Below are 19325 nucleotides of genomic sequence, written 5' to 3'. Positions count from 1 at the left end.
GCGCCTGTGCTCAGTAATACTCTATAGACTCTCACAGACAGATGAGACGTTATTATCATTATTACTAGTTGGTAACAATAATCCAAAGCATATCTGAGCTGGGTGAGAACCTTTTATTATCTCGCTCCATTTCATATATATAAAAAAAATACAAAATAAGCATAGAAAGTAAACAAGTAATTCACCTAGAGACGTGCTCTATGCTACAGTGCACCTATCATGTAACGTCAAAGCTTATGTCACTGAATCTGCAATGTCTTCAGATCACAGATTTCCTTTAAGGCTCCATAACAAATACATTTAGGTTTTCTCCTGGAGTTCCCGTTGATGTGACCGGTTCAAATTCAGCTGTCAGATCACCATTAATACATAGTGATTGGCCATAAAAAGTAAGAGAACTGTACAATTTTGCTTTTATTATAAAACGCGTGGACACGCATGTGAGTGTGTGTGTGTGTGTGTGTGTGTGTATATATCAGGGAACCCCCTGTGCCCCAATGGAAAAGGGATGTACAGTAAAACGTAAGATATATAGGACTAATCCAAGCATGTTCTCTGTTTCACCAGCCAATGAAATGAAATGACTGATATACAAATACCTGTGAGACATCATGCACATGTGGGCAAAGTTACCTATAGCAAGACACTGCTTTAGTCTATCCTACAGAGAACAGAGCTAATGATTACCATCACGGTACTTTGTGTGTCTTGTTAACAAAAACAAATGGTGTTTGGACAGTGATCTCCGTTAAACACTAATTAGTGGGGACTTGCAGAGTGCACTCTGTCTCTTCTGCATCTCATCACTGTATATGATGCTGGTGATCACAGACGATTTTCGCTAATCTCGGCCTCCTTAGGAGATGAGGGTCCTGGGTCAGTCACTTGGCTCATCATCTGCACTGAATCCGGCGAAGCTGATGGGTTGGCACTGCAGGGTATGCAGGTTTACCAGACAGGCTGTCTGTGTGCTGCTGAAGTCTGGCACAGTCAGGAGTAGAACGCGTTGGCCCTTGGCTCCTATTGTGAACACAGATCGCGTTAGCACGCTCTGCAGGACATACTCATTAACGCAAAACACATTCAGTAACGTTCCAGTGAGCAGACGGTAAACAAAATGTTCCACACCTGATACATCTTAAAATGCAGAACAGAGAGGAGTGGTAAATAAATCATACTGCAACCTTTACTGTGTCATAGCTGTCACTACAATCCCCTGTACAGTAGGACACTACAGAAATGCAGATTGCCATAACATTTGCAGCAGAACAAACACAAATCACTTACCTGTGACTTCTTTGCAACTGAACTTGGGGGCACTTCCACAGAAGTAGACATGCGGGCAGGTATCCAGGATGAAAGGGTCAGATTGGTAGTACGGGTAACAGCCTGCAAAGATTACATAATGGCTATTCCATAAATAATCCTCAACACATCACAGGGACACACTGCACGTAAGTGTATGCAATCCTTTAGTTTAGGACCTTACAAAGAAACAAACTAATGGAAGACTTTAATAGCGTCATCACAATCTGTATATTGGAAATAAGCGTTCCGAGTCGATACACATAGGGGGTGTATACCCCTCACTGAGACTAATACTATATATATATATATATATATATATATATATATATATATATATATATATATAGCCACCAAGTGTACGTGGCGCTTTACAGGGAAACATTAATGCACACACAGACTGTACAAGGGGATAAATGAAAAAAATAAGATATCAAAGTGAGTTACCGGTAAAAAGACTATGGGGTATAATTTCTAAAGATCGAAGTTGATCAATTTAAAATTGATCAACTTCGATGTTGTGTATCTGGGGTTAAATTACACATTTACTAACGGACAATTTTTTACTTGTTTTTTTAAGAGTTAGTAAATATGCGATTTAGCCCCAGAAACACAACATTGATGTTGATCAATTTTCATAGATTTGAAATAGAAAAAAATAGACTAAAATCAACCTTTAGTAAATATACCCCTATTATGACTCAATGACCCAGTGTCCTGGGATGGAAAGAAAGGATCAGAGATGATGACTAGGAGGCTGATTCAGCAGAGGATGATACTAACGCAGATCCCGATAAATCAGTAACCTGCGCATGCACAAGATTGCACGCAGTACCACCTATGCCTCTGCCTGATAGACAGGCAAAGGCGTTTGTGGGGTGGTCTGCGTTCCCGGAAACACTTGGTGGCGTCACTCTCGTTATTTGGGAGTGCCGAGGCCACGTCTCCTCACTTAGAAGCCTCCTGCAGAATTTGAAGTTTAGCAGGATAGAATTGGAAGCTGCTTGATGGAGACCGGGGAAAAAAAAAATGGAGGGTGGAAGGTCCTGCATGTGACAGCTTAGAGACTAAGGGGTCTATTTACTAAGCAGTGTTAGGAGACAGAGTGAAAAGTGCTAAGAAAGTGATAAGGTGCCAGCCAATCCGCTACTAACTGCCATATCACAGGCTGTGTTTGAAAACTGACAGTTGGGAGCTGATTGTCTGGCACCTTATCTCCTTTCACTCTGTCTCCTAACACTGCTTAGTACATAGACATAGAGTACATAGAGTCAGGGTATAACTGGGAGGAAATGAGGAGGGTGGGCAGGGACTTAGGGAGTTAATGTGAGGAAAGCTGATAGTCTTTGAATGGTTGGGTACGGAATGCCGGCAGTCAGAATCCCAACGTCAGCATCCCAAACAAGGTTAAGGCTACCGACACTTGTCGTTCGGTATCCTAACCCTCTCCCTCCCCACACCTTAAACCTAACCCTCCCACTAATCCCATTACTTACCTTCGGGATTCCAGCGGTCAAGATGCCGGCGCTAGTTTCTGACAGGTGTCAGGATTCCGGTGCTGGCAATGCCCGCGGTCGGGATTATGACCGCACCCCCACTTTGATGGTTATATCAAATATTATTTATAAGTAATTACTAGGTCATTGTACACACAATGTACACATATATGGAGGGGCCATTAAATCTAAGATGCAAAATTAAAGGGGTTTTACACCCCTCTCAGGTGACTAATTAATGGGTGTGTACACGTTTTCCTGCAACGTTTATCAATCACTCTGCAATATCGGTCTTATATCTCATGCTTCTCAGCCATGTATACATACACCAGGCAGACGTGTCTGTTTTCATTGCCCATGATGCTCTGCTTTGGATACATTTGTACCCAGAAAGCAGCTTTGTTTTAAAGATAGGGACAGAGAAAGTAATGACTATTTCTATGAGATGTGGCTAAAATGCATGAGCAAGGCAGATAGGCATGTACAACACAGCTATAGGATGTACTGAGAATCCGCCTCCTCCCCTGTATCACCCCAGGTATGGAGCCATGATTGCAACTAGCACCAACTTCTGCTACCCCTGCTGGAACCACATCTCCCTGAAATCTGGGCCTACATTACATGTATACACAATTTGTAACTATTATTATTACCTCTGTTAAGGTCTTGAACAATAATACCAAAGTGATCGTCGCTTTGGTCACAGCACGTGTACACCTTTGATGAGCTGATCAATCTGCACACATGTGGCTTGTTTTGTGTGGGAGCATAAATATATCTTAGTATATATATATATGTATATAGCTAAATATATACAGTCTGTCTAGGGGGGAATGATCTGCTTGCTGTGGGGCAGGTGTGTCTGCGATTTCATTACACAGTGACGGAAAATCACAGTCCCACAACACAGTATAACTATAAGAGTGGAAACCATCTGAGGACAAGCAGCAACATCCAAAAGATCCACATCTGTCAGTTCTTTATGGTCTTTGGGCCTGATTCAGAGCCGTTCGCTATTTGCGGTCGTTCGTTCAAAAACAAGGGGTGGCTATTCAAATGATCCGTTCGCAAATTGCAGTCTGTTCACACCTCTAAGTCTGAACGAGCGAGCAAAACATACGCTCGTTTATTTGTTAAAAACGCCCCCTGGCCGCTCGCACCATACGTCATGTCCGCTATTTATTAGATTAATCGAGTACATCGACCAGCGTATGAACTGCTCGCTATTCTTGTGGTTGGTTTTTGCTACCACAATCTTGCGAGCAGTTCTGGCTATAAAATAACCCAGTGACGTGGTCAATGACGCTGCTGTATTAATTATGCACACCCATAAAACGCCCGTTTTGACCTTTAAGCACGCCTGCGTTCTGATCTCCACTCCCCGTTTTCAAGCACCTTCCCCTGTTACCACCCACATACGCCTCATTCTGTCACTCAAAATAGCAGGCATTCGCTATATTGCGAGCACATGAATTTCGGCCGCACTGACTGGTTCGCGCATGCGCAGATGTGCGAACATCGCTCGGAATGAGCGTACTGCCGCTAGCGAGTGGCTCTGAATGAGGGCCTTTGTCCCTTGTCACTCATTTGGTAATCCCTATCAGGTCCTGCAATCACACCCCTTTCTCCATACTGTCCTGCTGTACTCCAGTCCCCTCTAATCACAATACATTCCCTTACTGTAATATCCTTAAACTGTAGCCACAAAAGACATTTTAAATCATCACTTACCTTCTGCTTCTACAAATGACAAGGCTATTCTTTATTATTTAGGCTATTCTTTATTATTTAGGCTATTCTTCTACCACTCTTCTTCTTCCCCACTTGCCCCTAGCGCCTTACATATCAGCTTATCACGGTCTCCCATGCTCATAACCATCTGTAATCTCTCGCTGTACTGGTATCTTTCCATCATTATAATTCATGTAGTTAAAAAAAAATTCAGACACAAACATAAGGAGCCTACACAATATACAGCTCGCAAACGATGCAATGTCGTCAGTGATTTCCCTTGAACTATTCCCGGCACTCCAGGACACGATATGGTGCATAAAACTGTACAATCCGACCGACGATCTAACGGTATATCGTGCGTCGTTAACGTTTTGCAAATCGATATATTTGCAAATCGATCGTTTGCTTGCCGAACACCTCACGATCATCTTGAAGATTTCAGACCAAATTTACATAATGGGCTGTACTATGAGACACAGATGCATACACAGATCAGTGAGATCCGTATATGCATCTGTGTATTAAAAAATGCACGTCAATTGACTATTTTTGATACTGTTGTTTTTATTTGGCATTGGCTGTAATATATTTTTATGTTTTATTTGGGGGGGGGGATTTAATGAGAGGGGTGGGGGGTTTATTTCTGGTCTTTTATTGTATTTCGCTCTTGTTATGGAAAAAATTATCTTATAAATAGATTTAATTAAAAAAAAAAAAAAATGCATGTCAAGTGTAAAATAAAGAAATAAATAAAAAAAACTACGTGGCCCCCCTGAAGCACAACCAGCGGCTGACTTTTCAGTGCCAGTCCTGGTTGTCAAAATACAAGGGACAAAATACGTAGGGGTCCCCTGTATCTTGCACAATTAGCACTGGGCTCAGTGAACCAGTCCTGATTTTGGATATACAGGGGACAAAGAGTAGTATTTTCCATCCCCAGGCTGCGGATCCCTGGGGAGGTGGGGACCCCCAGGCCTAGGGGTGCCGGGGATAGCCCCAGGCTATCAGTCCAGGCGTGGGATGCCATGGAGAGGGGAACCCCTTTATTGGGGGGTTCCCCACCTCCCCAGGCTTGGGCTGACTAGCGGTCTGGCGTAATGCTTTGGCTAGGGGACCCAGGGAAAGTGTTCCCCTGGCTATAGCACTACCACTCCACTAGAAAGAGTCCGGTGCTAGTTATGGAAAATACATGGGACCCCTACTCTTTTTGTCACCAGTATTTCCAAAACCAGGACCGGCTTGCTGAGCCCAGTCATGGTTGTGCAAAATACAGGGGACCCCTACGTCTTTTGTCACCCTGTATTTTTACAACCAGGACCAGCTCTGAAAAGTCCGGGGCGGGTTGTACTTTAGGGAGGGGGGCCACGTTGTTTTTTATTTATGTTACATTTGACATGCATTTTTTAATACACAGATGCATGCACGGATCTCACTGATCTGTGCATGCATCCGTGTGAATAGGGAAATGCCTGTCAAGTGACGTCGGCATCGTTCGGGTCAGAATGACATCGTTCGTGCCTAAACACTGAACGATATGCCTCAGATCGTGTACGAGATTGCCAGATTTTACTGCATGTAGATAAGATCTGAAAACACGACAAGCGGGTACTCGCATCCTTAGCAGACACTGCAGGATTTGCCGTTCCGATGTGTCAGAATCTCTCAAATTGTGCAAAATATCGTCTAGTGTGTACGCACCTTTACTCTCAGATTACAGTCTCTATAAGTTTCCCAGAGAAAGCTCACCTCTTCAGTCAGTCTTACGATACCAACACTCTGAGACTGCACTGACATAAGGTGGTCAGTGGTTTGATCACTGCCAAGTCTAAAGGCCATGGCTCCCTTCTAATTGTGCTGGACCTCTCTGCTGCACTTGACACTGTGGACCACCCTCTACTCATACAAACGCTGCATTCCCTAGGTCCTCAGTACCATTCCAGTTCTCATCTTAAATATTAAATTGTTCTGTCAATGTTTTCATCTCTCTTAAATCATCTATCAGTAGGAGTTCCACAAGGCTCAGTACTAGGTGCTCGGCTCTTCTCTACTTCTACCACTTCCCTTGGAAAACGAATATGCTCCTTTGGCGATCAGAATCATCTCTAAGCAGATGATACCCAAAGTTACCTATCCTGTACAGATCTCTCACCACCCGTACTTACTGAATACTTCTGCCATTACATCCCGGATGCCATCTCGCCACCTCAAACTCAATCTTTCAAAAACTGAATTAATAACATTCCCACCAGCAAACAGAAGTCACCCACCTACTATCTATTTCTGTTGACAACACAATAATAAGCCCTTCCCTGAAAGCCCGCTGTCTAGGAGTCACTCAGAACAGGCCTTTATCACCCATATCCAATCTGTATAGCAATCCTACCACATACACCTAAGATTTCCACAATACACACACCTCACACTACAAAAACTTTCATCCAAACAGTCATAGGGCCCGATTCAGAGGTGGACCCTAATGTAGCTGCGACTGTGCCTTTATGCTAATGCCGCTGTCTATGGGATTGGTACAGAGCGGCTCACCAGCACAATAGTGGGTATAGTATTGTAAAGCGCTGTGGAATATGTTAGTACTATATCAGTGTTAAAATAAGGTTGTGTGCAAACTCTAGATAATTGTAACTGCTGGAGACGCAAAGCTGCCCGCTATACTCTGTCCACAGACAGCACCACCTACTGGTTGTAAGAATGTAGTGCACAAGCTCATGGGTGGGCATGGTCCCTAGAACTTGTTCTGCAATTATAGAACAAGTATAATAATTAACACTTTGCTTAGAATTATTCATTTAACTTCAATGAGGCAAAATTTAAATATTTAAAGTCCAATAATTAAGCGTGACAGTACATGGGCAGTACATGGGCTGATTACGTTCTCTGCACGAGTCCCATATAAACAGCTACAATAACTAGTTTTGTCTCAATGCATTACAGAAAACGTATCAAACTCATTGGAGAGTGCGGAAACTTAGAGCTAAGGATAGAACACGTATAACGAGCAACACTATGATCTTTAGAGGTTGCATCTAATTATCAATTCATTTGTCAGTTTAAAACATTTAGTTCCATCGTTGTAAGTGGACTTTGCTCCTGTGTGCAAAGCAAAGCTTACCCAAGGTATCTGGAGCAGTAGGACACAAGTGTCCCACTTGCAGCGTCCATTCCAGTATCTCCAGGTAATCCTGCATTGTGCTGTACTTATATATATCACTGATGTTTTGACCAGCCGTGCCCAGAAACCTGTGGAGAGAGCGGAGAGTTAAACCTTGCTGAACTAGTTTATTATTAGAGCAAGTAGTGGTAAGGTGGGTACCTGATGCCATCTATCTCTGCTTCATACGGGTTTGTCACCAGCTGAAGGGTGGCGTAGGGTGCGGACTGAGGGAACATGCAGCGGTGCAGGGGCTGCTGAGGCAGGATGTAATTTGTCGGGTCAAAGGCGCCGGGCATGACATCCACAAACACAGAGGCCTGTGGACAGGAAAGGGTTACAGCACGCCAAAAACTCTATCATAGTGCTGCTCTATCTCCACTAGGGACCTGGGCTGTTGTGCTCATCACTCGGCCATAGGACACTTACACTGAGCTGGAGGAGGATCTCATCGAGCATCTTCACAGCCTCCACACTGGCAGCCTGAGTCTTCTTACTGAGGTATTTAGCCTGAACAGGATAGCAAGATTAATAAATCAGATTGTGCCATCTCGCCGTATTATGCCCCAAGCGGATCATCATGTAACCCCATCAGTGTGAAGCAGGAGACACGGGATCAACCCACATCCAATAGCTCGACGCCGCTTCAGACAAGAATAGTCACTGCTTCCATGTCTCTCAACTGATGGGAGTTTAGTTATGTGACTGAATGAGGAAGTCTAAACCCTTTGATGAACATTTTGCTGCATCTGTTAGATGACTCTACAGTTCCCGATAAGGTAGCAAAATTATATATGAAAATAAACTCTACCGGTCCCTGCAGCAATCCATGCCATTTGGTACCTTATTTAAAGAGTCTCTGCTCTGTGTGTTCTCGCTGAGCAGGTTCCCAGCTAGTATGACGCGAGATATCCGAGCTGCGCAGCCTTGTTCCTGTTCTGCCCCAGCCTGCCCCGTCACCAAGTCTAGAAGCAGCTGCAGGCCCAGCAAACTGTCTGCGTTGCCTCCTCCTAGGCCCAAACCGGACGTCAGCAGCACATACCTATAGCAAACCAGGCAAAACAGTGTTGGGTTAGCGACTGAAGACTGAGCATGATGCAGAAGAGAGACATGACAGTAAGACTCACACAGGGCAATTCAACCTGTGCAAATACACGAATCACAAAGAATTACGGCAGTGGAACCTCGCACTTCTATGGGTGATGATGGTGGACATGAGTTGCCAGGGAATTGGTGAGATCGTCGGCAACTCACAGCGATTACAAACAATTTAATTTTTCACCCATAGAATAGAATTGATCTCTATGTAACTAGAGATCAATTAAGAAAAAGCTTGCAGACAGTACTGGAGGATGCTGGGTGGTCTATGAGCCTCAATGGCTTTAAAGGTCTTCATGTAAAAATAAAGGATTTCTAAGCAGACGAAGATCCAAGAAACAAGCATCAAGTATGAGATCCGATCACTGGTCTCTCTAGTGACAGCTGTTCTAGCTGCATCCAGTGTGTGCAGAGTATAAGGTAGAATGCTCTTGCTGTACGTAGCCTGAATGATCACAGCACAGAGATCCTTCTCCTGACAGCAGATCAGGGAGCACTCTTCATGTGTGATCAATTACCTGGCTGCTCATCTGACAGCTTTCCCCTGTGCTAACCCAAACTGAGATCCTCACAAGGCCGCTGTCCCATGAAATAAGACAGAAACCCAAATCTTTCCAGACACCAATGCCCTCATTTATCCCCGAGAGAGAGTTCAACAAAATCACTCTCTATTTGCTAATAAAGTCACCTGTGCAGTGTAGATAGCTATATTCATGAGACAGCGGCCTATCAATCTATTAGGGGCTGGTGACTTTACAGAGGCACTTTGTGCCTCATGTCTCATTGAGGTCGAAATCATAGTGAACAGAGGGATATATTTACTAAAGTGAGAGTGTTTAGAAGTGAAGATGTTGCCCATAGCAACCAATCAGATTCTAGCTATTATATTCTAGAAGGTGCTAGCTAAATGTTAAGTAGAATCTGATTGGTTGCTATGGGAAACATCTCCACTTCTAAAAACTCTCACTTTAGTAAATATACCCCAGATAGAATTTTGTCAGTTCACCCCACACAATGCCTGCTCGCATGTGATCAATAGATATAATTCACAAGAACTAAAACCAGCCAATTTGCTTCAGCCTGAATGTTTTTTTGTTGCGATTGTATTTTATTAACTCTGTGACTATTTATTTGTTGAAACGATCTTTTAGTTGGAGTCTTCAGTGAGTTAATGCCGGAGCTCGTCTGTATCTTATTAGAAACTAAAAAAAAAACACAACTTATGACAAAACCACTATCACCAAATACTAAGAACTGAGAGTCTATGATGCATGGCCTACTTAGGAGAACATAACATAGATCAAAGCACTTGGAGTTCTAAGAAGCAGATTTTGCTTCGGTTCATATAGTCACTGATAATATTTGCTACAGGATTGCTTATTAAGGCCTCAATCTATTTGATCTTCACAACTGAAATTCTTCTTTGTAGGGTTAAGCGGTCCAAATATTACAACACTAAAGATCCGAGTGCTTTGTGTTTACCTTCTCTAGTACAATGTTAATTACAATAGACAGAGGAAAAGGTTATGTTTGCACTGTAATCCAATGATGGACACAACCTATGGGGCTGATCCAATTAGCCGCAAAGGGTGCGAGTTGCCGTTGCAACGGCGTTAAAACGCCGGCAACGGACCGGCATCTCGCACCCTTCGTGGCCCGTTCTGAGCCCAAATTCGCGAAATTTTGCTCGCAGCTCTATGAGGCTGCGAACAAAATTCTGCGCATTCGGGCTGCCGTAAAGTGCGTCCACTGCCGCGATGACTCGAGCCGGCGAGATCATCGCGGCTAAGAAATACAGAAATAAGGAGGAAGCCGGAGCTCAGTGTTTTTATACAACACATTCCAAGTGCCTGGAGCTGGCTGCGGAACTATTGTGGTTTCACGTGGTCTAGTTACAAGGAAAACACATTTTTCTTTTATGACTTAAAAGTACATTTCATGAGAATAAATGCATCTGTCAGCAGAAGACGAGAACAGGCTGCTAGACAGTCATGTGGATCACGCTGGGTAAAGTCTTCACATGATAAAAAGGGGGACTCACCTGTCCTCAAGCAAATCTGGAAGAGGTGATTGTTCAGGAAGAGAAGCCAGGCAGAAATCTTCCACCATGAACTTCCCAGCGTCTTCCTCGGAGCCAAGGACGGCTATAACAGCACCTAGGAGGGCACAGAGAGGAATGTGAGTGTGTGACGGGCTTCTAACATTACACCACAAGAGAGGAACACAAGTCACTTTCATATAACACAAATACACCATTTTTGTTTTTTATATATAACATTTTTCCTCTTTTCCCTTGAGGACACAAAATAAGTCATCATGGTTGAGCCCAGCACTAATATACAATGTGTGTGCTAGCTGGTGATCACACTGTGGCAGGAGGATTGTGTTACGGGAGGAGGCGTGTACCCTGACACCCGGACATCAGTACAGAGAGAAAGAGGCAGCGGTATAGGTAGAGAGATGCAGACAGGGGGCGGTGAGAAGGAAAAATACAAAAAACACCACAAAAAGAAACACAAAACCTCTCCCCCCTCACAATCACTCAAACGCCACCCTGACCCTCCCAGAAATGCCCACTATTGGATGAAGCTACACTCCTTTTGAGGTCAGCAAATCAGGAATGATTGCCAAAATTGGGACAGAGTTGGGGTTGTACTATTTTGTCCTGCTTTGTTGTAGTGATCCACCTCAGCATCACGTACTGGCCACACTCACCTGTTACACACTTCTGCACATCTATAGACCCCTCTAGCTTAATCCTCTGCAGCTCATCCTCCAGTATAAGCTCATCAGAGTCACTGATATATTTTTGCCTCGGTGGCTGGGGTAGGAGATTGTGCTAGATAGGTAGGAGAAAAAGACACTGACATCAAACACAATGACTGGTCTTCAGCAAAGTTATTACATGAGGGTGACTTACATCTTTCCTGTACACAATTACTGCCATATACCTCCGGAGGAATACACTAGTGCTGCTAGAAGCAGCAATGAAGAACACCATGATATGTCCCCACCATGTTCTCCCAAAATACTTTACAATATTTTGGCTGACACCTGCTGGAGCACTGTGGAACTACATGACAATCAGAAAATAATATGCAGTAGCTGTAGCTAACTAACTGACTGTTGCCGTTCTATCCTGTTCCACACAAAACTGCATTCACACAGTGGACTCCAGACATCCACCCCTCCCCAAAGCTTTGCCCCCTCTATTGTCCCACAGCCTCCTGCTGTCTCTCATTACCTAGTGATTTAAAATGCAAGTTCCAAGGGGCAGCATCCTATATCTGACATCTGCCCTCTCTCAGTCTTCCTCTCCCTGTAATGTCTTATGCTGAATTGGTTCTCTATGCGTTGTGGTCAAGGTGCATCCTTTCATGTTATTCTGCATAACGGTTATGTCAAAGTCTCCAACATCTTATGCCGTATCCTTCTGTCTGCCGTGCGATTTGATGGCGAGCACATTCATTCATTTATATACTATTTATAATGGTCATGTACAGATGTGTCCTCATACATCTAGCCTCAATACGCTACTTTTTTCCCCCTGAAAATGAGTCTGTCACAATGCGCTGCAACTAGGACGCACCAGCAGACTGTTCTGATTCATTTGATATGCGACACTTGTATATCTGTGTGCACCTGAGTCTGTAAATGCAGCACGGAACTTGGAATGCAAATAGCTGCGGCCGCTACATTGTAGCACTTCCTATACAGATTCAGACTCTTTAGTCGCACACAGGACTACAAGTCTCGCATATCAAATTAACCAGCAGTCTGCTGGTGCATCCTAGTCGCAGGGTATTGCAACTTAGTCGCCACCCAAAAAAGAAGAATAAAAAGACGCAAAAATTATGCCTGGCGCTAGCAGAGTCTCGTGGGACTTGGCGTGACTGCAATAATGTGTAAGGACACATCTGTTTGTCATTTTGTTGTCTTGTACAATCCTATTACTCACCTAGCACAGGCTTACATAGTAATATCTTGTACTTTATATATTTACTTTGTAATTCTGCTATACTTTTATGTCTATGCCTGATACAGTGCTCTGGACACTTAGCGGCATCTAATAAATAAAAGACCATAATAATTCACCCAAAATGTTGCAGTAGTTTCGCTCGTCGCTAGCTGAAGGGGCAAAAACAGTGGAAGAGGGCAGCTGGACCAGTGCTCGGGAGATTCACTAGGCACCAGCGAGAGCCCGAACCACAAGGCTCACAGGTAACCATGATGGTAAAGAAAAAGAAGAAAAAGGACTCTGTGTGGGGGCACACTTATAGGGAGAAAATATAGTTAAAACTTAACTTTATATATATAATACTAATAAAATAAAAGGAGTTAGTATAAACTACAACTAAAATAAATTACTGCTGCACAAATGCAAAATATTAACTAAATCAAATCATCAAGCAGTATAATACTGCAATTAATCTGCTGGTTATAGACAACACTCTCTAATGAATCGTAATTATTCAAGAAAATAATTCCTTAATGAGTAAAACCTCCCACTCGATCCGCTGTGTAACACTTAGTTGAACAATAAGGTATGCTCCTACAAAAAAATATCACTATGTGTATGCCAACTTAATATTATTCCAATCGATATAGTTGAAAAGTGGGCATACTATTCACACCAATCATCACAAATATAATCACCAATCATCAGCGGTGCTATTACTTAACAGTAGGTCGGTGTAAGTATAATGGTTCCATGTATAACATAACAGGTTGATATTTGCAAAAAATGCAGTATAGCCAATATGTGTTATACCCCTTTTCCACCTAAATTCCGGGTCTGACCCGGAATTGGAACAAAGTTCCTATCCGGATCAGATCCGGAATTTTGCCGGCGCCGACTCGGGATATTCCTGAGTCAGCGCCGCTCACACCGCAGTCGGGTCTGCATAGACCCGGCTTTTGCGGAGTGAAAGTGGTCGCTTGGAGATGACGTCATCTCCAAGCACCACTGAAGCCGGACCAATCGGCCGGCTAGCAGCACACTCCAGGTCATCGTGACCCGGAGTGCGCTGTTCTCACAGCAGGGTTTCACGGGCTACGCCCGTTTTAAACCCTGCTGGTTACCTGGGTTGGATTGCCGGGTCACTCGACCCGGCGATCCAACTCTCTCCCCTTTTACACCAGGGAGCTGCCCGGGTTAACCCTTCAAAAACCCGGGTTTTAGCTCCAGTGTAAAAGGGGTATTAGACACTCCCAATGAACCCCTTATTGGCAACAGACAAACATACAATCATCATATAGCATATATAAACAGTGAATCAATGAATACCAACATAAAAATAAATGTGTGTATATGCTGGGTGCACCCTTATTAGTAACTGGGAACAGTTATCCTAAAGTGGATAGTACCCTCCCTAATATGATAACTATGTTGACAGCTGTATTAAAGCAATTTGCATGTAGGTTGTTGCTTTGTATATATTTAGCACTTTTTCTGCACCATTGCAATAATTCATAGAGAAGAGTAGCACCCTGATTGCAGAACCTGTTAATTGCTTTTTATATAGGCATTTACATATGTGTTGTTGTTATTGGACGTGTAGTGTTCACTCTAGCACCCTGCACCTGTTACAACCCGTGCAGGTCCTCTTTCCTGCCTGGGATGTCGCTCTCTGTTCTGGTGCTTCTAGCACACAAACGGCTGTATTTTAGCAATTTGTTGCATCAGCTGAGTGTGCTATAAGCACCAGAGAAGAGAGCGACACCCCAGGCAGGATAGAGGTACTGCAGGAGTTGTGACAGGTGCAGGGTGCTAGAATGAAGACTACATGTGTATGGATAATATAAGAAAGTGGCATTTACCTATTACTGGAACACTATTCTTTCACCTTAGTACAACTTTATAGTAACAGTCGATATTCAACAACCACCTATGAATCTGCAGTTTGCAATAGGATATTCAGCGATACAATGAGGGCAGTAATTGTACAAACAAGTGACCTAAATATAAGAGCTGTATCATCAGGGAACACAAGGAAATTACCTCTTCACTTATCTCACGCAAAATGGAAGGCTGCAGCTCCATGGACTTAAACAGAGTTCCCACCACACAGCACCTCTCCGCGCCCTGAAGCTCACATAATTTCCGCACAGCGATGTCTTCACCTGCCAATAATAAACAGCAGGTAACTCCAACCCTTGCCTAATTAATGCCAGTGATTATTGGGAGTTAAATTGAGCGGTGTAAAAAAAATGATTAAAAATAATAATAAAGTAGCCTACCCCCTGCATAGGTCACTGTTGACATTATTGAATTATTTTAATCTGTTGTGGCTGTTTTTCCGAAAATACACAAAATCATGTTTTCTTAGTTTCTGAGGAACCTGGTTTTTTTGTGGTTTTTTTTTTATAATCTTATTTTTCATTTTAAAACTTTTTTTTGTATCAGTGATAGAGCTGAGGATCCTCAGGATGAACAGTTGGATCCTTTTTGGAACCATAAGCAAAATTGGCCAATGACTGTACACATTAACCAGTAGTGAATTTTTGCTCAGACCTGATTAACAACTAATCAAAGTGTTATTTATATCCTTACTTCCCAAATGTTCACACAATTAAGACATAGATGTACATATAGGAAATAATGATTTTTCCCTTGACTTAAATCAGGTCCACATTAAAGGAGATAAAATAAACAAGTATGCAGCCGCAATCAGAGGCCAGTCTAGTTGATTAAAGTCAATGTGAGATCAACTTTCAAAGTGTTAAATGAGCACCTGTTGCATAATTCTGTATATTAACAGAACTGTCCTGCCATTACAGGGAGCCATTTTTGTTAGAGAACAGAAGAAATTAATTTAGATAACAATTACGGCTCCTCATTATTTTACTATGAACTGTACCATGAGCTGCCATCTTACAGTACCTAAATGGCAGGAGAGGTGGCACCACAAGATAAAATGTAAAATAGCCCAGAGAATTTACGCATTACAAGCATCCCCTGGGGAAATGCCACAGCATATGTCCAATCAGGTGCCTCCATCAGGGGACACACCGCGGCAGCAACTAGTGACATCTTGTCTAGAATCTGAACCTCTCCAACCACAAGAAGGTCCTGCTTCTCATAGAGTGATCATTATGATTAGGCTTGCTTATGGAAACTCCATTTTCAGCTGAATACTTATTTAAAAGGGAAATATCCCATTATTTTTCAATATTTCCATGAACACATAATATCAATGTAGGATACAGTGGAATATTTATAGACCAAAATACCCAAGGAGGTAAAATGAGACGGGTGCCACATGAAAACCACGGTATTGGCACACCTGGCTCACACTAGGGTTTTGTTTTTTAAGTGATCATGAAGTATTCAGAGGATCAAACTATAGTCAGTCACAATCAGGCTCTAGTAATTATTAAATCCAATGCAAAATGCTTGACTATAGAAAAAATATTATGTTTTGTATACACATAAGGTCACAATCATGGGGCAGATGGCCTCACATCTATACGTCACCCTGACAACAATAATGATGTTCTGATCCCACATCTCACTACATATACTATATACATAATTTGGGCTGATTTTAGGTCGGGCCCATTCTCCTGCCATAACCTGCCCACAGCATTATTACCCCATTTCTTCTTTGCGCGCTCTGCTAGGAGTGGCCTCATCTGCAGCAGCCGGGTGGCATAGATGTGGGCATACTGGCGAGTGAAGTTGCGTTCTCCCAGGGAAAAGTTCTTGGAGCAGTTGGCATAGCGGGCACTGGATACTCTGGAGAAGGTGGTGGGGACCTCAGAGGGGGGCGTCAGGAGGCCAGGCCCCTGGCCAACAGCTAAGTCTGAGAACATGATGCCAGCCTAGAAAATAAGGTGATAGATAAAGCAAAAATACAGACATGAGACAGTGCTAAAGGGGGTGGGTGACCTGTGGCCAGAGGAGGGGGCCTATGACGTTGGCTTCTCCAGCTAATGTGGAACTAGCAGGATACCATGCTAGTTATTGGTAGAACATGCTGGGACTTATAGTTCCACAGCACCTGGTGAGTCACACATTGCCAAGATCATATATATATATATATATATATATATATATATATATAAAATATATATATATAGCATATACTGACACTGCATTAATATCACGTAGAAAGTTATAACTACCGCCCGCTTTCTTCTTATTAAGATCCCGACATTTCATTCTCACCCTACTCCAGCAGCCAGCTCCCGCCGCCGCCACAGCTCTTTCGGCGTCTCTGCGTGACGTAATCACCAAGCGACGTGCTGGGGAAGCAGCCATGTTGGGAAGGTCATTACGCGGTGAAACTAATCATGTAATAGAAAGAACTGTAGAACATGGGCTGGGAACGTGCAGTCTGCAAGAAGTAACTGATCTTTTTCTTCACATGGGTGACTATCTGAAATAAGGATCATTCTTTGCTTCTGAGCTAACCTGCTTTCATTCCATATCTTTATTACCGCAACAATCTGGTTAAAAATGTATGTTTTGGAACTGAGGCTGCTCTGTTGTATTTACCTGAGACAGAAGTGCAAACTGTGTTTTGTTGGGCAAAACATATTTTTACACTATTGAAGATATTCATTCAAAATGTAAATGTGCAAATTATTATTATTAATAATAATAGTAATAATAATAATAATGATAATACTGGAAGCAGACATGGGATGTAGGGTCCTGTTTATTACAATTTAAAAATGAGATAAATGACCCTAGATCTAACACTGATATTCCTTATCGCCGCTATTTATCAATGTCCCTGTGCTGAGACAACTGCTTGGCAAATTGGAAAAGCTATATATTTGGGGTCTTTAAATGGTCGCAATAGGTGCTATTTAGCGACTTTGGGAAAGTGGTGAAGAAGGGCATTTAGCAACTTTAAAAAAAAAAAAAAAAAAAAGTAGTCCCATCAAATTTGGGGTACATGAAAATGGGTACTAGCATATTTTAAACTTACTAATGTGAAAAGTTTAAAAAAGTGAAAAATCCACCTGCAAACAAAAAAATACATGGGGCATACTTGGGGCCCCCCCCTGAGTCTATTTAGCTAGTTTTAAAGTTTGTCCCCTAAATTATTTTTGTCACCCCCCCCCAAACTGAGAGTACTATTTTTGAGGTGCCCAGTGTAACTTTTTAAAAAAATTTGTGACACATTACCTTTTGGGGACTGTCCAAGGAGTGTAGGGTGGTTTTTAGAAGTTTGTACCCCAAAACCCCAATTCTGCACTTTTCTTTGACACCTATTCATAGGTGATACTTTATCGCTGAGTTCAAACCACTGTCTTTCCGCACCAGCGAAAAGTCGGGAAAATTGAATATGGGGATAAGTGAGAAATGCGGAAATGACGTTATCGGCAATACAGTATCGCCGATAAAGGCTTTTCTACTTCAGGGTCCATAGGGTATCCACAGGATACCTTGGGTATAGGTGTGACGTCAGTCGCAGGGCACCAAAGAGTTAAGCTTTCAGCCTCCCAGGATGCACTAGGTCCCCCTCCTATACCCCGCCCCCAGGCCAAGGCACCTCAGTTTAGTTTGGTGCCCGGCCGGAGTCGGGTGCACCTGTTGGAGTGGGGGCTAGAAGAGCCCCTGAAGCTTTTTCTTCATGCAGCTGTGGCTGCACATCTGGATGAACAGCATGGACAGTCAGTCCTGACGTCCATGCTGTCTTCCCTACACCCCGCCGGTACCAGAACGCCGGTACTGATCCGGGGATGCTGGTGGGCGTCTGGGGTCACAGCTAGCGGTGACCCCAGATGCTCCGGACCATGGCCGGATTCAAGGGGGACAGAGGTAAGCAGCGGGGTCCCGCGGTGGGTCCCCGCTGATCACATGGTCCTAAGTCCCCAGGCAGGGGGCTCCCTGGGGACTGGCTGCAGCGTGGAGCCAGGCGACCAACCTGCGCTTCCACTACCCCCTGGGACAGCGGACCGCAGCAGAGCGGTAGCGCTGCGGCGTCCCAGGGGTTAAATGCATGCCAGGGGAGCGCGCCTTCCCTGTCTCACAGCCGGCGCCTCCCCCGCTGCACACAGCCCTCTCTGCACTGTGCTGACTGGTCCTGTGTCAGCGCTCCTCCCCCAGGCCAGCTTCTCTCTGCTCCTCGGCGGCCATCTTCTCTGCAACGCATGGTGAACGCTGCTGGAAGTCTGGAAGGAAGCATCGTGGTCTGGGTCCCCCCGCATACCTCTCCTCCGCTGTGGCTCAGGTCTGTGTATGCAGCGCTGTGTCCTACCAGGCCCTGTGTCTGTGTAGTTGAGTGATCAGCGCTGTTAGTGCAGGAATTGTTTTTTCTCTGCATTGTATGTGACTGTGCTAGCGCTGCCTGTAACTATTCTTCACTAAACTGTCAGCTTTATTACTGTCCCTGTTCTTTCTGCTAAAGCCCTTGCGGTGCGGTGCTGCAGGGTGGTCTCTCGCCTATTTAATACTTAATTGGTGAGAGAGGTCACATACGTGGTGCCATCATGTCTGAAAGTGATTTTCCCCTCCGGCTACAGTGTACCACGTGCAAAGTACCGTTAGCGGAGGGGGAGGGTAGCGCGGA

General features: G+C 43.8%; 1 protein-coding gene across 3 annotated transcripts; it reads right to left on the bottom strand.

The window, feature by feature from the left end:
• Positions 1-94: 94 nt before the first annotated feature.
• Positions 95-17103, bottom strand: POLD2 (DNA polymerase delta 2, accessory subunit). Of its 3 annotated transcripts, none has more exons than XM_088443344.1 (11): positions 16970-17103; positions 16395-16623; positions 14801-14922; positions 11515-11638; positions 10841-10955; positions 8545-8743; positions 8131-8211; positions 7864-8021; positions 7663-7790; positions 1288-1389; positions 95-1020 (listed from the first exon to the last, which is right to left on the bottom strand). In XM_088443344.1, exons 1-11 carry the CDS (start codon positions 17060-17062, stop codon positions 878-880), a joined length of 1494 nt encoding a protein of 497 aa, XP_088299470.1. In that variant the 5' UTR covers positions 17063-17103; the 3' UTR covers positions 95-877. The 3 variants fall into 3 exon arrangements, with proteins under 3 accessions (XP_088299470.1, XP_088299471.1, XP_088299472.1); XM_088443345.1 differs by having other exon boundaries at positions 16927-17000; XM_088443346.1 differs by lacking the exon at positions 16970-17103 and adding an exon at positions 16893-16965.
• Between the last annotated feature and the right edge of the window lie 2222 nt (positions 17104-19325).

This window comes from Taudactylus pleione, unplaced genomic scaffold, assembly GCF_031769625.1.
Source record: "Taudactylus pleione unplaced genomic scaffold, aTauple2 ptg000329l, whole genome shotgun sequence".
Lineage (NCBI taxonomy): Eukaryota > Metazoa > Chordata > Amphibia > Anura > Myobatrachidae > Taudactylus > Taudactylus pleione.
The sequence above is the reverse complement of the archived record's forward strand: the minus strand, read 5'-3'. Positions and strand labels throughout refer to the sequence as shown.

Bases quoted from the DNA above. Each gene is read 5' to 3' on its own strand.
- POLD2 (XM_088443344.1), bottom strand. From the start codon at position 17,062: ATGGCTGCTTCCCCAGCACGTCGCTTGGTGATTACGTCACGCAGAGAC. The intron at 16,624-16,969 runs GTGAGAATGAAA...CTTATTTTCTAG, and splicing joins GAGCTGGCTGCTGGAGTAGG to GCTGGCATCATGTTCTCAGA. The intron at 1,390-7,662 runs GTAAGCTTTGCT...TAATCTTTGCAG, and splicing joins TACTGCTCCAGATACCTTGG to GCTGTTACCCGTACTACCAA.